Below are 14130 nucleotides of genomic sequence, written 5' to 3' on the forward strand. Positions count from 1 at the left end.
ATCTCATTGGAATATGGTTTTTTTAAAATTAGAATTGAAATTGAATTTAAAATAGTTTGATTTATGGAGTAAACACTCAATCTAGTCCTTGTCTATTATAAATTAGGACAAGACGATTCCGGTCAAAAAAATATATCCATGCCAGCCCTAGTCCTCCCAAAAGTGATCCATTGTGGCCCCTCTATTGTATTCTCTGACCAAATTTGACGGAAAAATCTTATGTGATAGTTATCGACACTAATGCGGTGAAGTTGGTGGTGTTAGACGTACACTCGAACCAGCTTAGAAGTCTATCAAACTCCATTGGCTACCTCTTTATGCTTAAGGTCTTGAATGTCGTTGAAAACCTCGTTGAACACCTTCCCAAAACCATTGACAACTGCAGATTATTGGAGGAACTGATGAACGCCAACTTCAATAAACTGATGTAGCTTTCAGAAAGCATTAGTTTGGAACTGACAAAGTTGAAGAAGCTATTGGTGAACTCCAACAAATTCCTCTTCCTTCAACGCTCCACCTCACACCTCACCTCTCTCAAGGTCCTCGACGCCCGCCTTAACTGCCTCCGCTGCTTCCCCAACGACCTCGAAAACCTCGTCAACCTTGAAACCCTCAACGTCAACCCCTGCCTCAACAAGCTCCAGAAGCTCTGTGTCGATGGTAATTCGCTCATGTCGCCGCCACCGGAAGTGAAGAGGTACCTCTGCCAGAAGATGAACTCTTCGTCATCTCATGAGAGCCATCAACAGTGGGACTTTTCCCTCAAGTTTGGTCAAGGGATATACTTGAAATACACGAATGGAGTGAGACAATGATTGTGTTTTGGATGAATTCCTTGAGAGAATCATCTCTCAGCGTCAATATATATATATACATAGGTACAAAAATAAAATCCCTTAATACTAGGAGATACAACAGAATCAGATATCTAAAAACGGAAACTATATCAAAACAGAATAACTTATATAAAACCTATATCTCTCAGAATAACTTATATACAGCCTATATCTCTAATATAATATTCAACACCCCCCCTCAAGCTGGAGCATATAAATCATATGCACCAAGCTTGTTACATATGTATTGTATCCGAGGACCCCGGAGAGCTTTGGTGAAAATATCTGCAAGTTGATCGTTGGAGTTGACAAAGGCTGTTACTATTTCCCCACTTTGCAACTTCTCCCTTATGAAATGGCAATCAATCTCTATGTGCTTGGTCCGTTCATGAAACACAGGGTTGGAAGCAATATGTAAGGCAGCTTGATTATCGCACACCAGTTCCATCTTACTCGCCTCACAAAACTTAAGTTCCTTAACTAATTGCTTCAACCATATAAGTTCACATGTGGCAAGTGCCATAGCTCTATATTCAGCTTCCGCACTAGATCTTGCTACAACATTTTGCTTCTTACTCTTCCAAGATATCAAGTTACCACCAATAAAAACACAATAACCAGATGTAGAACGTCTATCAGATGGAGATCCTGCCCAATCTGCATCAGTATATCCAACAATCTGGTTATGTCCTTTATCTTCATACAACAAACCTTTTCCTGGAGCACCTTTGATATATCTAAGGACTCTAACAACTGCATCCCAATGACTATCGCATGGGGAGTCAAGAAACTGACTTAGGATACTTGTGGCAAATGAAATATCTGGCCGAGTGACTGTCAAATAATTCAATCGGCCAATTAATCTGCGATATCTACCAGGATCTGTAAGAGGTTCTCCTTGATCTGGACTAAGTTTTGTGTTGGGATCCATTGATGTATCTACAGGTCTAGAATCCAACATTCCAGTTTCTTCAAGAATATCCAGAGCATATTTTCTCTGTGAGATACAGATCCCAGCATTAGATTGTGCCACTTCAATTCCTAGGAAATATTTTAACTTTCCCATATCCTTAGTCTGAAAGTGATCAAACAAGTGCTGTTTTAACTGAGTGATTCCCTCATGATCATCTCCAGTAATGACAATATCATCCACATAAACAACCAGATATATGGAGGTCGTGGAGGAAGAATGACAGGAGAAAACTGAATGATCTGCTTCACTCTGAATCATGCCAAATTTAGAAATAATAGCACTAAAGCGACTAAACCAAGCTCGAGGGGATTGTTTCAAGCCATATAAAGATCGGCGTAAATGACATACTAAGCCGGAAGACTCCCCCTGAGCAACAAACCCGGGAGGTTGCTCCATGTATACTTCCTCCTCGAGATCACCATGTAAGAAAGCATTTTTAATATCAAGTTGATGAAGAGGCCAATGGCAAATGGCAACCATAGAAAGAAAAAGACGAACAGAGGCCATATTCGCAACAGGAGAGAAGGTATCACCATAGTCCAAACCAAAGATTTGAGTGTAGCCCTTAGCCACAAGGCGGGCTTTTAATCGATCAATGGTTCCGTTTGAGCCAACCTTAATAGTATAGATCCAACGACAACCCACAGTAGATTTGCCCGGTGGCAATGGAACAAGATCCCAAGTACCAGTAGAATGTAAGGCAGACATCTCCTCAATTATAGCCTGGCGCCACCCTGGATGTGAAAGAGCTTCTGCTGTTGTTTTGGGTATAGAAACAGAAGACAAATAGGAGGTAAAAGCATAGTGCGAAGATGATAAACGATGGTAACAAAGAAAATTATAAATAGGATTAGGATTACGGGTGGAACGAGTACCTTGTCTAAGAGCAATAGGAGGACTACTGCTAACTCCCAAAGAAGAATCCAAGGACGGTTCAACCACGGGTTCAGGAGATGAGTTATCTTGGACTGCATGCCGTGGGCGGCGATGATAAACCTGGAGAGGCTTTGTGGGAATAGGAGGCCCATCTAAGTAAGGAACAGGAAGCACCTCCGTAATGGAAGGTGAAGTGATGTCGGGTGCAGAGAAAAAAGGGGTATTCTCAAGAAAAGTGACATATGCAGACACGAAGAAACGATTAAGAGCTGGAGAATAATAACGATAACCCTTTTGAAATCGAGTGTACCCTAAGAAAACACATTTGATAGAGCGAGCAGTTAACTTGTCTTTGCCTGGGGTAAGATCATGGATGAAACAAGTACAACCAAAGACTCGTAGTGGAAGAGAAAAAATGTGTTCATGAGGAAATAAAATGGAATGAGGAACTTGATTTTGCAAAACAGAAGAAGGCATACGATTAATTAAATAACATGCAGTCAGAACAGCCTCACCCCAAAACTTAAGGGGAACATGAGTATGGAGAAGAAGAGTGCGAGCAGTTTCAATCAAGTGACAATGTTTACGCTCAGCCACACCATTCTGTTGAGGGGTATGAGGACAAGACGACTGATGTAGAATGCCTTGGGAGGACAAGTAAGACGAAAAGGGTGCTGAAAAATACTCACGAGCATTATCATTTTGTAAATTTTTAATTGAAGTTTTGAATTGGTTTTGAATTTTAGAACAGAAAGACTTGAAATGTGCAAATAATTCAGATCTGTCCTTCATTAAATATAACCAAGTGCAACGAGAAAAGTCATTAATAAAGGTGACAAAATAATGAAAACCAGAATGAGAAGTAACACGACTAGGTCCCCATACATCAGAATGAATAACAGAAAAGGGAGACGCAGATCGTGTATTGACACGACTTGAAAAAGAACTACAAACATGTTTACCTAAATGACAAGTTTGACACTCTAAGGTAGCAAGACGAGATAAACTCGGGACCATAGCTTTTAATTTCGAGAGGCTGGGATGTCCCAGGTGACAATGGACCACGTCCGGAGACTCAACAGCAGCAACAGAAGACACAGTAGTATTGGGTAAGGCAAGCCGATACAGTCCTTGAGACTCACATCCTGTATCAATCGTCTGTCCCGTCCCTTGATCCTGCACAATGACGGAGTCAGCAAAAAAGGTAACAGAACAATTAAGAGAACGAGTAAGTTGGCTAATAGAAATCAAATTGAAAGGACAATTGGGCATGTAAAGAACAGATTTCAAAGGTAATGTAGGAAGAGGAGTAGCTTGACCTATTCCCTTAGCACCAATTTTAGAACCATTAGCCAAAGTGATAGAAGGAAGAAATGCAGGGTGTTCAAGTTTAGAGAGGACAGAAGAAGTACCAGAAATGTGATTAGAAGCACCTGAGTCAAGGACCCATGGTCCAAGAGAAGAGGAATGAGAGATACAAGCAACAGAATTACCAGAGTGGGCCACCGAAGCAACGGGAGTAGATGCCTGCTTTGAAGCTTGGTACTTGAGAAACTCATCATAATCATTGCCAGAGACAAATATCCCTTGTGGTTGTGCGGCGGAGTGAACGTCAGATGGCTCATTAGTTTGGACAACATTAGCTACCTTAGTAGGACGACCATGGAGAGCATAACATTTATCCTGAGTATGACCAATCCTATGGCAATGGGTACAACTAGGGCGAGTACGATTACCACGACCATTACCACGACCCCCACGGCCGCCGCGAGTGGGCACTTGAAAGGACACTTGAGAAGAAGATTGGGATGCCAATGCAGTTTGGTCGAAAGTATGGGTCTCAAGAGAGGGGCCGGATTGCAAGAGTCGTGCAAATACGTCCTCAAGGGAAGGAACGGGTGAGGTGCCCAATATTTGTTGCCGAAGAGATTCAAGTTCAGCTGGCAACCCAAGTAACGTAAGTACCAAAAACAGCTTTCCCTGTTGAGCATGATGACAATGGACCACGTCCGGAGACTCAACAGCAGCAACAGAAGACACAGTAGTAGTGGGTAAGGCAAGCCGATACAGTCCTTGAGACTCACATCCTGTATCAATCGTCTGTCCCGTCCCTTGATCCTGCACAATGACGGAGTCAGCAAAAAAGGTAACAGAACAATTGAGAGAACGAGTAAGTTGGCTAATAGAAATCAAATTGAAAGGACAATTGGGCATGTAAAGAACAGATTTCAAAGGTATTGTAGGAAGAGGAGTAGCTTGACCTATTCCCTTAGCACCAATTTTAGAACCATCAGCCAAAGTGATAGAAGGAAGAAATGCAGGGTGTTCAAGTTTAGAGAGGACAGAAGAAGTACCAGAAATGTGATCAGAAGCACCTGAGTCAAGGACCCATGGTCCAAGAGAAGAGGAATGAGAGATACAAGCAAGATAATTACCAGAGTGGGCCACCGAAGCAACGGGAGTAGATGCCTGTTTTGAAGCTTGGTACTTGAGAAACTCATCATAATCATTGCCAGAGACAAATATCCCTTGTGGTTGTGCGGCGGAGTGAACGTCAGATGGCTCATTAGTTTGGACAACATTAGCTACCTTGGTAGGACGACCATGGAGAGCATAACATTTATCCTGAGTATGACCAATCCTATGGCAATAGGTACAACTAAGGCGAGTACGATTATCACGACCATTACCACGACCCCCACGGCCGCCGCGAGTGGGCACTTGAAAGGACACTTGAGAAGAAGATTGGGATGCCAATGCAGTTTGGTCGAAAGTATGGGTCTCAAGAGAGGGGCCGGATTGCAAGAGTCGTGCAAATACGTCCTCAAGGGAAGGAACGGGTGAGGTGTCCAATATTTGTTGTCGTAGAGATTCAAGTTCAGCTGGCAACCCAAGTAACGTAAGTACCAAAAACAGCTTTCCCTGTTGAGCATGATGGTCATTAGCATTAGACACATAGGGAAGGAGAGTCGAAAACTTTTCCTTGACAGCTTCCACAGCCCCAACATAAGATTCCATACTGTAAACTACACAGCTTCTTAGCAACATGGTAAAGTCTTGCAATGTCATTAGTGTATAAAGCTTTAGCACGGTCCCACACCTTTTTACAAGTTTTGTAAGCCCGAAACATAGTCAGCTTTAGTGGATCAATGGTCTGCCACATAAGATTACATAGCTGGGCATCAATCTTCTTCCAAGTGGTTTTGTCAGCGGCGCGAACATCATCAACAGATTTAGTAAGGTGGTCTTCATAGCCTTGGCCCATGAACCAAAGTTCCACAGAATCAGTCCAAAAAAGGTAATTTTTGGCACCCATCAATTCTTCAGAGGTCATTGTAGCGGTTCCAGAAACAACAAATGTTAGAACAGTCGGTTTGCCACCATTGGAGTTGGTGTCGGGGGTTACCTCAGAAGACATGATGGCAGACACTCAGAAACGGCCGGAAAACACCTGCAGAAGGGAAACGAGGGCCGGAAAAAGCTTGGGCAGCGGAGCGTGACGTTCACGCGCGTCTGGAGCGGAGGCGCGTGAGGACCATGCGCAGGAAAAAGGGGCGGCGCGTGTCGGCGCGTGCGGCGGTTGACGGCGGTGAAATTTTGGGGACATGCCAAACTTGGCTTTCTGGTTCTGATTCTGGGGTTGTTTCGGAGTGGGTCTGATGTTTGACAAGGTTTTGGCCAGAAAAACAGTTTCTGACGAAGAGACACAGCTGATAGTGTCAGCTGGTAGGAAAAGGGAACACGACTGAGAGATTGCAGCCGGAAAAGAAGAAAAACAAATAGAAACCAGAGCCGGGTCGGAACCCACTCTGATACCAACTTGAAATACACGAATGGAGTGAGACAAGGATTGTGTTTTGGATGAATTCCTTGAGAGAATCATCTCTCAGCGTCAATATATATATATATATATATATATACATAGGTACAGAAATAAAATCCCTTAATACTAGGAGATACAACAGAATCAGATATCTAAAAACAAAAATTATATCAAAACAGAATAATTTATATAAAACCTATATCTCTCAGAATAACTTATATACAGCCTATATCTCTAATCTGATATTCAACAGATATGATGGAGGGACCGCGATGGCTCACTTCTAGGACGGACAAGGCCAGGGGCCAGCGTGGGTGTATTTTTTTGACAGGAGTCATCTTGATCTAATTTGAAATGGATAGAGATCAAGTTGGGTATTTCACTCTTGATTTCTGATGGAATTGAACGAACTAAAGACATGATAAAAAAAAAAACATCCCTACAAATATTAAAAAATGAGTTAATATTAAAAATATCTTTTGAAAGATAAAGTCATTATCGATTTGATTTTTCAAAAGTTATATATCTCAAATTGATATGATTAAAGTTAATTTTTTTACATTGGGAAAATGATGATATGTTATATTAAATATCATGTCACAAAGTATGCAAATATAAGTAGTTTCACGTATCATAAAATAATTTATTAACATGATACAACATCATTTAACTAATAATAAAATTAATATTTATTTAATGATTTTATATTTAAAAATAAATTTAAAACATAATTTGTTCTTCGTCGGTATTGGGAGAGAGGAGGGAAGGAATGGGTGACGAGATGGTGATATGACTTACTTGATTTTCTTTAATATAAAATCAATCATTATTTATAAAAGTATTTAGTTTTCCCAAATAAAAAATCACTTTCTAGATCAAAACAAAAAGTTGTTGATCAAATATGATCATTTACATTTCGTAATAGGTAATTGGTAATGTTGATCTGGGTAGTTGAATAATATCAATAGACACCAATTTGAACAACAATTATGTCTAACAAAAATTGTTCAAAATTAATTTACAAATCAGTGAAGACTGAAGAGCATCAAGTAATGCCAAAGAAGATTGCGGTACAGATGAACATATGTGACTCAAAAATTTGGTAACAGTCATTTTTAGAGAAATCAATCCTCAAATGTTACAACTTACAAGATCAACTATTCTGCAAGCAGAAAAGGATTAAGTTAATACTCTAGATTTCTAGTCCCAATTAACCACTAAAAGGCTTAGGCATGCAATTGTTAGTAGATCTTAAAATATAAGCTTCACACAAACTTGCACTCTCTTCTCCTTCCTAATGATCCTTTTAGGGAAGTGGAAAAAGGGAAACAATACCGTTCAAACTTGGAGTTCGATATCTTGTATGATACAGACAGGGATTATGAGCAGCCAGGCCAATTTTTGTCGAAAAGATCCATGTTCCTTAAATTTCCATGGATAAACACTTTGGGATTTTTAACCTGAAGAAAAAGGGCCAGAATTAAAGACAATTAATCTTGGAAAAGTATTAAGGCATTCAATGTTTGAGTTGGTTACAAGTAGCAACTACAGACCAGTAAAACAGGTGGAAAGCCCGGATTCAAGTGAATTCTTGAGAATCCATCTTCAGTAAATAGACACTTGAATCCATTGATCATAGGATGTTCACTGTTAAAGATCAAAGAATACGAGATCAGACATTTGCAAAATTCCTGGTAATATGTCAGTGCACTTACATGTCACATATGACAAAATTTTCCCCTACCAGAACTTAAGACACTAATTTCCAAACAGGAGCATGGTTACACATACTAGCAAATATACATGTCTAAAGTAAAATAACGACAACAGAGTATTTTCCAAATATATCGGGAGAATTAAATAAATCAAACACCACCTTTGTGTTCAACCGTTGATCAGGTTAATGGAGAAAAAGTTTAAACCTAAACCTTTCTTAATTGTTTCATTCATACTTCACAGTCTCTTTGCCTCTTTCGGCCTTTGGTATTGGACTATCCCCTATTTGTTGTACTCATTGTATGGCTTTAGAATTTTGCTCTCTATGATCAAATAACCAAATTATACCATCTTTTCCATAACATGTGGTACCACAACTATCTCTCTAACGAATTTAATTCTGATCTTATTTTGTGTATTGTGTATATTCATCCATCACGACATTCTTATCTCTAAGACATTAAGCTTTTACTACCTAAACTTAGGGTCAGTTTGGATTGACTTTTGAAAAAAGTATTTATTTTTTTCATCTTTTTTAAAAAGATTTTTTTTAAAAGAAAAAAAAAACTATTTCATATTTAGACAGACTTTTTTAAAAAAACTTTCAAATATTATAAACATCTTTTACTTATGGTTTCTTTTTAAGTAATGCATTGTTGACTTTTAAAAAAAGAAATAATTTGCTTTTTTTAACAAAAGTACTTTTTTAAAAAGACGTATCTAAATGTGTTTAAAATTTAATAAAAGTACTTTTGAAAAAAAAAATACTTTTTCAATCAAATAAGCCAATCCAAACCAACACAATACAACTTTACAAGTTTACAGCTGAACGTATCCAAGTGTCCAATGCGCATATATGCACGCACAGCACAGTATCCCTGCCAATAGGTCCAATGCGCATATATGCACACACAGCACAGTATCCCTGCCAATAGATACTCTACCGGGATAATTGGCTTTATGAACTTTACCAATTTCATTACCATGCACTAATTCACTAGACAATTCTGACGCTTTCTGTCAACAGTGTGCATGTATTTCTTACCATAAACAAAGAATGTGTGAAATAATTTATATGCTTGTGAAGCAAAGTATGGAAAACAAAACTCACTTTATAAGAAAAGTGAAATTCCTTTGCGCAAGTTCTTGCATGCTTATTTCTTCCTCTTTAGAATACCTACATCAGAGAATAATAAATAAAGTTCAGAATAAGAAAAGCAACATATTCTGATTGTTGCAAAAAAAAAAAAAACCAGTGATTAAATATATGAGAAGTATACTAGTAACTTTTTTTTCCTTTTAATAATTCATTTATTTGTTTGTTTAGTTTCTAGTTCACTGCATAGGCATCATAGACCATGTAAAGAGCACATTCTAACAACCTCCTTCAATAATAAGAGAGAGAGAGAGAGAGAGAGAGAGAGAGAGATCTCGGGAATTTTACAATTATGATTAACTAACTCATAGCTGAATCAGTTCAGCTTCTATACAAGATGGGAGTAGCTTCTGTGGGAAGCTACGGGTAATATGGGGAATAAGTTAGTTACTGATCTATCCTAGCTGGCAAAGGCGGTTACACTGCCTCAGTTTTACTCTAGTTAGGGTTACAGTAACTTACCACTTCTCCTAACTTACTCTATTATCCATAGTCATCCTTGGAGTTAAAGAATGTTCACATCCAATTTGAGTATCCCCTTGCCTGGGTAGTCCAAGATCCATATTAACTTTTAGCTGGACCATTATATAGGAGACTGAGACTCCTCTTTTAGTATAGCCTTTCCTCTCACCTTTATCATTTATCTTCTCTCTACAATACTTCTATCCAAAATGAGAAATCCTGATGGTAGCTTCTCAGAACAAAATTTTAGAGATAAGGATCGTTTACTTTCTTTACCTTTTTTTTTCTCTTTTTTTTTTGGTTAATAAAAGAAGAATATCATCAAGATGGAGAATATAAGTCAGTGTCCGTTAATTTTCATAAATAATTGTTGCCATGATATATTTTTTTTTTCAAAGATAATTCTATTCAGCTACTTTTTCTACCTTAAGAGAAAAGCACAAAAAGAACCCCCGCCCCACCTTTCTCCTTTTTTTCTTTCGAGAAAAGCTTAAGGGATAGCAAAATTTATTGTTTTTGGCCAGTACTTTTAGCCATTAGCCCAATTCCTCTAGTCTAGCAATCTAATAACATAGTTTTAGTCCATACTTTTAAACATTGCTGGCTAACTGCTAGCCAAAAATAATAAATTCTGCTGACCCTCTAGCATTTCTCTTTTATTTTTTTTTTGCTTTTAAACTTTCATAATTTTTTTTTTTTAAAAATTTGAAAAGTGCCATTCTTTTACAACTACTAACACAAGTGAGCCCTAGCTATACGTGATCTTTTTTCCTACTACCCCCTGCCCCTGAATATATTCAAAGGGAGAGCAGCTGTGGGAGAAATCCCTTGTTAATGCAAATGAGTTTTTCTGTCAAACACAGGTTTGCTTGCATCCATGCAGGAGCTAACCAGCTGCATTGTACATACTTCTATACATATACTACGTAAGCAAGAAGAAAACTATACCTCCAAGGGAAATCACTTTCACAAAAGCGAGATATTCCATTCATGGCTGAAAATGTATCAATGTGAATCCACTGTTTTTTTTTCAAAGATAATTCTATTCAGCTACTTTTTCTACCTTAAGAGAAAAGCACAAAAAGAACCCCCGCCCCACCTTTCTCCTTTTTTTCTTTCGAGAAAAGCTTAAGGGATAGCAAAATTTATTGTTTTTGGCCAGTACTTTTAGCCATTAGCCCAATTCCTCTAGTCTAGCAATCTAATAACATAGTTTTAGTCCATACTTTTAAACATTGCTGGCTAACTGCTAGCCAAAAATAATAAATTCTGCTGACCCTCTAGCATTTCTCTTTTATTTTTTTTTTGCTTTTAAACTTTCATAATTTTTTTTTTTTAAAAATTTGAAAAGTGCCATTCTTTTACAACTACTAACACAAGTGAGCCCTAGCTATACGTGATCTTTTTTCCTACTACCCCCTGCCCCTGAATATATTCAAAGGGAGAGCAGCTGTGGGAGAAATCCCTTGTTAATGCAAATGAGTTTTTCTGTCAAACACAGGTTTGCTTGCATCCATGCAGGAGCTAACCAGCTGCATTGTACATACTTCTATACATATACTACGTAAGCAAGAAGAAAACTATACCTCCAAGGGAAATCACTTTCACAAAAGCGAGATATTCCACTCATGGTTGAAAATGTATCAATATGACTCACTGTTCATGTGTATCTTTATGACAAAGTGAAAACCTCCTGCAATGTTAAAAAAAAAAAAAAGAAGATTATGACAAAGTGAGATGGAGCAATATAAGTCTTTAATCTTTTATGTAACTCTCCCATCCATACTTTAATCTTTTAAGCATCACAAGCCATGCTTATAGAATTGAGCTCAATGCCTATATATATATATAAGGTGTACTGATTCATCAAAAAAGATCCAACAGATCCAAGACTTTTAACAAATTGAAAGAAGTTGCCACAGTTGCTTATGCAAAAAAGAAAGTTAGGTACAGAGAGCAGTTTGAACACATAGCAGTAAATGCAAGTAGATTCACTGTTTCAGGACTCATAGACTCACCAATTGCATGCAATCTTTTTAAGGCATGACCACTAGGATAGTTCCAGTATGATGCCATGAAAGTTGTGATGGTGCCTCCTAGACTATAAAATAGAGAATAAGTAAATGAAGGAAGGATATATCCATCTCAGTGAAACCAAATTTCACCAAACCAACCTGATTAGAAACAACCCCAACATAATGATGAAAAGCAAGTTCCAGATCATCTTTCTCTTATTGTTGTAACTGAAACATGTTAGCACACCTATTAGTCAACAACAGTACCTAAATTCATAAACAAGTATGCAACCTAGAAAACAGACATACTAATTAGTTATTCTTTAATGAAGAAAACACTTGGCATTTAATATCCATTTGGATTGTAAATATATTTCAGCTCAAGCCTCAAAATAGCTCAGGTCTCTTGCGCATTTCTTCATCCCCTTTTCTTTCCTTCCCCTTTATATGTTCGACGAGCACAAATATATTTTCAAGCACAAATGTTCAGCACATACCATATGTTTGACAAGAAAAATATACTAAAACAGATAAGAAATACAAATTCACACTCTGGAAAGCTACTCTTCAAGTCTTCATTGACAATTCTTTCTTTTGCTTGTTTTTTACTGTTTTCTCCAAAAGGATAAAGTTATAAACGAAGATGCTGTCTGATCTCTGAAAATTAAATAAGTAAAGGGACCTTACATTCTATTGGCTGCAACCGAAGCTGATAAGTTGAAAATTGGTACTGAACTTATAATAAAACGAAGCTCCTGCAGTATCCATCAAAATAATGCTGCATATTCAGTTGGAAGACAGGGACAGATAAACCAGAGATTTCAAATGACTTACCTTGTGGGGAAGCTTAGAATAAAGCAAAATAAAGGCAAGAACTGGCAAAGTGTAAGATCGAACCCTTCTGTCTACAATGAGACCAAACTGCAACAAAAAACAAATTGTTATTTTAGGAAGAAACAACATATCTTTTTTGCCTACCCCTATTCCTTTTATTTTTATGTTCTTGATATTTCTTTAATTGAAGCAAGAAAAGTCAAAGGTAGAAAAGTGATACATGCCATAGTTCATGTAAGTGTGCAATACTTGTACGACATCCAGATTTTTACTGATAGCTTATTACTATCAAAAGGACTTTCCATGCTTCTAGAAAATATGCAATTCCTTCAAAAACTTTAAAACACCATCTTTGACCCCTTAAATATTAGGTTGCTATCAATTTAATCCTTGGCAAACAGATTGAATAAATTTAATCCTTAAAAAATGGAGAGGGACATCAATTTTTTTTTCAACTAATAATAGGACAATGACATTAATTTAGTCCCTCAGTTATAAAGTTTGAAACCAATTTATTCTCTCATTAGAAAATAGCAAAGGGACTAAATTAATGTCTCTCTCCAAAAACAAATTTATGTAAATCTACTCTTTTAGTAGCTAAACTTGTGGTTTATTGCATAAAAAAATGAATAAACCATGGTGGACACTAGCTGATATTCAAAGGAATTTCAGATTCATGTAGGGTTGAGTTAGGCTTGTAACAACCAACGTAAAACTTTGTCGTATCTAAATGCATGACCACGACGCAATAACGTCTTTGGATCCATGTAGCCGACCCCGCTTAGTAGGAAAAGGTTATGTTAAGTAAGCATCCCCTTATGACCTAGCTATATCTTTTGTATCTTTGTGAGGATTGTATCATTTTGAAATGATGTACCCACAAAGAGTGATATATTAATTACAAATAATCTCTATCTTCAGTTAAAACACACTAGATGCTTGAACAGACAGAAAACAAACAATGAGTAAACCAAAAAAAGTTTTTAAAGCAAATAGACATCAAAATCCCTCTGTTTTAATCTATACTCCAAACATAAATCATAGAGAAATATTAAACTTAACATAGTAAATCAGACTAAACAAAGGGAAATGCCAGCTCTAGACTACTAAGAAAATAGACATTTTGATTTAGAAAAGAATACCCCAATTTGATATCAAAATTACAAAATACTAATCACCTCCTGGGAAGATACAAATCTATATATGAAGCAACAACATGATAAATTGATGAGGATATTTTGTAATGTGGGACCTACCAGTGAAAGTGGATATGCAACAAGCAATGAACGAGGAAGTGCTGAGGTGAAGTACCAGTGGAAAGCATGCGTCTAACAAAATTATGGTGAAGGAAATCATAATTTATCAAATATGAATGTTGTTAACAAGTTTTTTATGCATTACTAAAATAAAAATATTTATTAAATAAATAGAAAAGTTAT

At 37.3% G+C, this 14130-nt stretch overlaps 1 protein-coding gene across 2 annotated transcripts in view; it reads right to left on the reverse strand.

The window, feature by feature from the left end:
• The window catches only part of LOC107618752 (dol-P-Man:Man(7)GlcNAc(2)-PP-Dol alpha-1,6-mannosyltransferase), an 11403-nt gene continuing 4737 nt past the window's right edge, over window positions 7465-14130 (reverse strand). The window contains exons 11-20 of one of the 2 annotated variants that reach the window (XR_002353580.1): window positions 13948-14019; window positions 12692-12778; window positions 12545-12612; window positions 12017-12085; window positions 11861-11943; window positions 11504-11532; window positions 10791-10866; window positions 9336-9401; window positions 8062-8155; window positions 7465-7968 (exon numbers count right to left, since the gene is read on the reverse strand). Coding sequence is in view for 1 of the 2 variants with exons in the window: in XM_016320894.2 (XP_016176380.1) it covers window positions 7888-7968; window positions 8062-8155; window positions 9336-9401; window positions 10791-10861; window positions 11838-11943; window positions 12017-12085; window positions 12545-12612; window positions 12692-12778; window positions 13948-14019 (714 nt within the window). In the remaining variant the exon portion in view is untranslated. Of the gene's footprint in view, window positions 7969-8061; window positions 8156-9335; window positions 9402-10790; window positions 10867-11503; window positions 11533-11837; window positions 11944-12016; window positions 12086-12544; window positions 12613-12691; window positions 12779-13947; window positions 14020-14130 lie in introns of both variants that reach the window. The other variant, XM_016320894.2, reaches the window with a different exon arrangement.

Source organism: Arachis ipaensis, chromosome B09 (assembly GCF_000816755.2).
Source record: "Arachis ipaensis cultivar K30076 chromosome B09, Araip1.1, whole genome shotgun sequence".
NCBI lineage: Eukaryota > Viridiplantae > Streptophyta > Magnoliopsida > Fabales > Fabaceae > Arachis > Arachis ipaensis.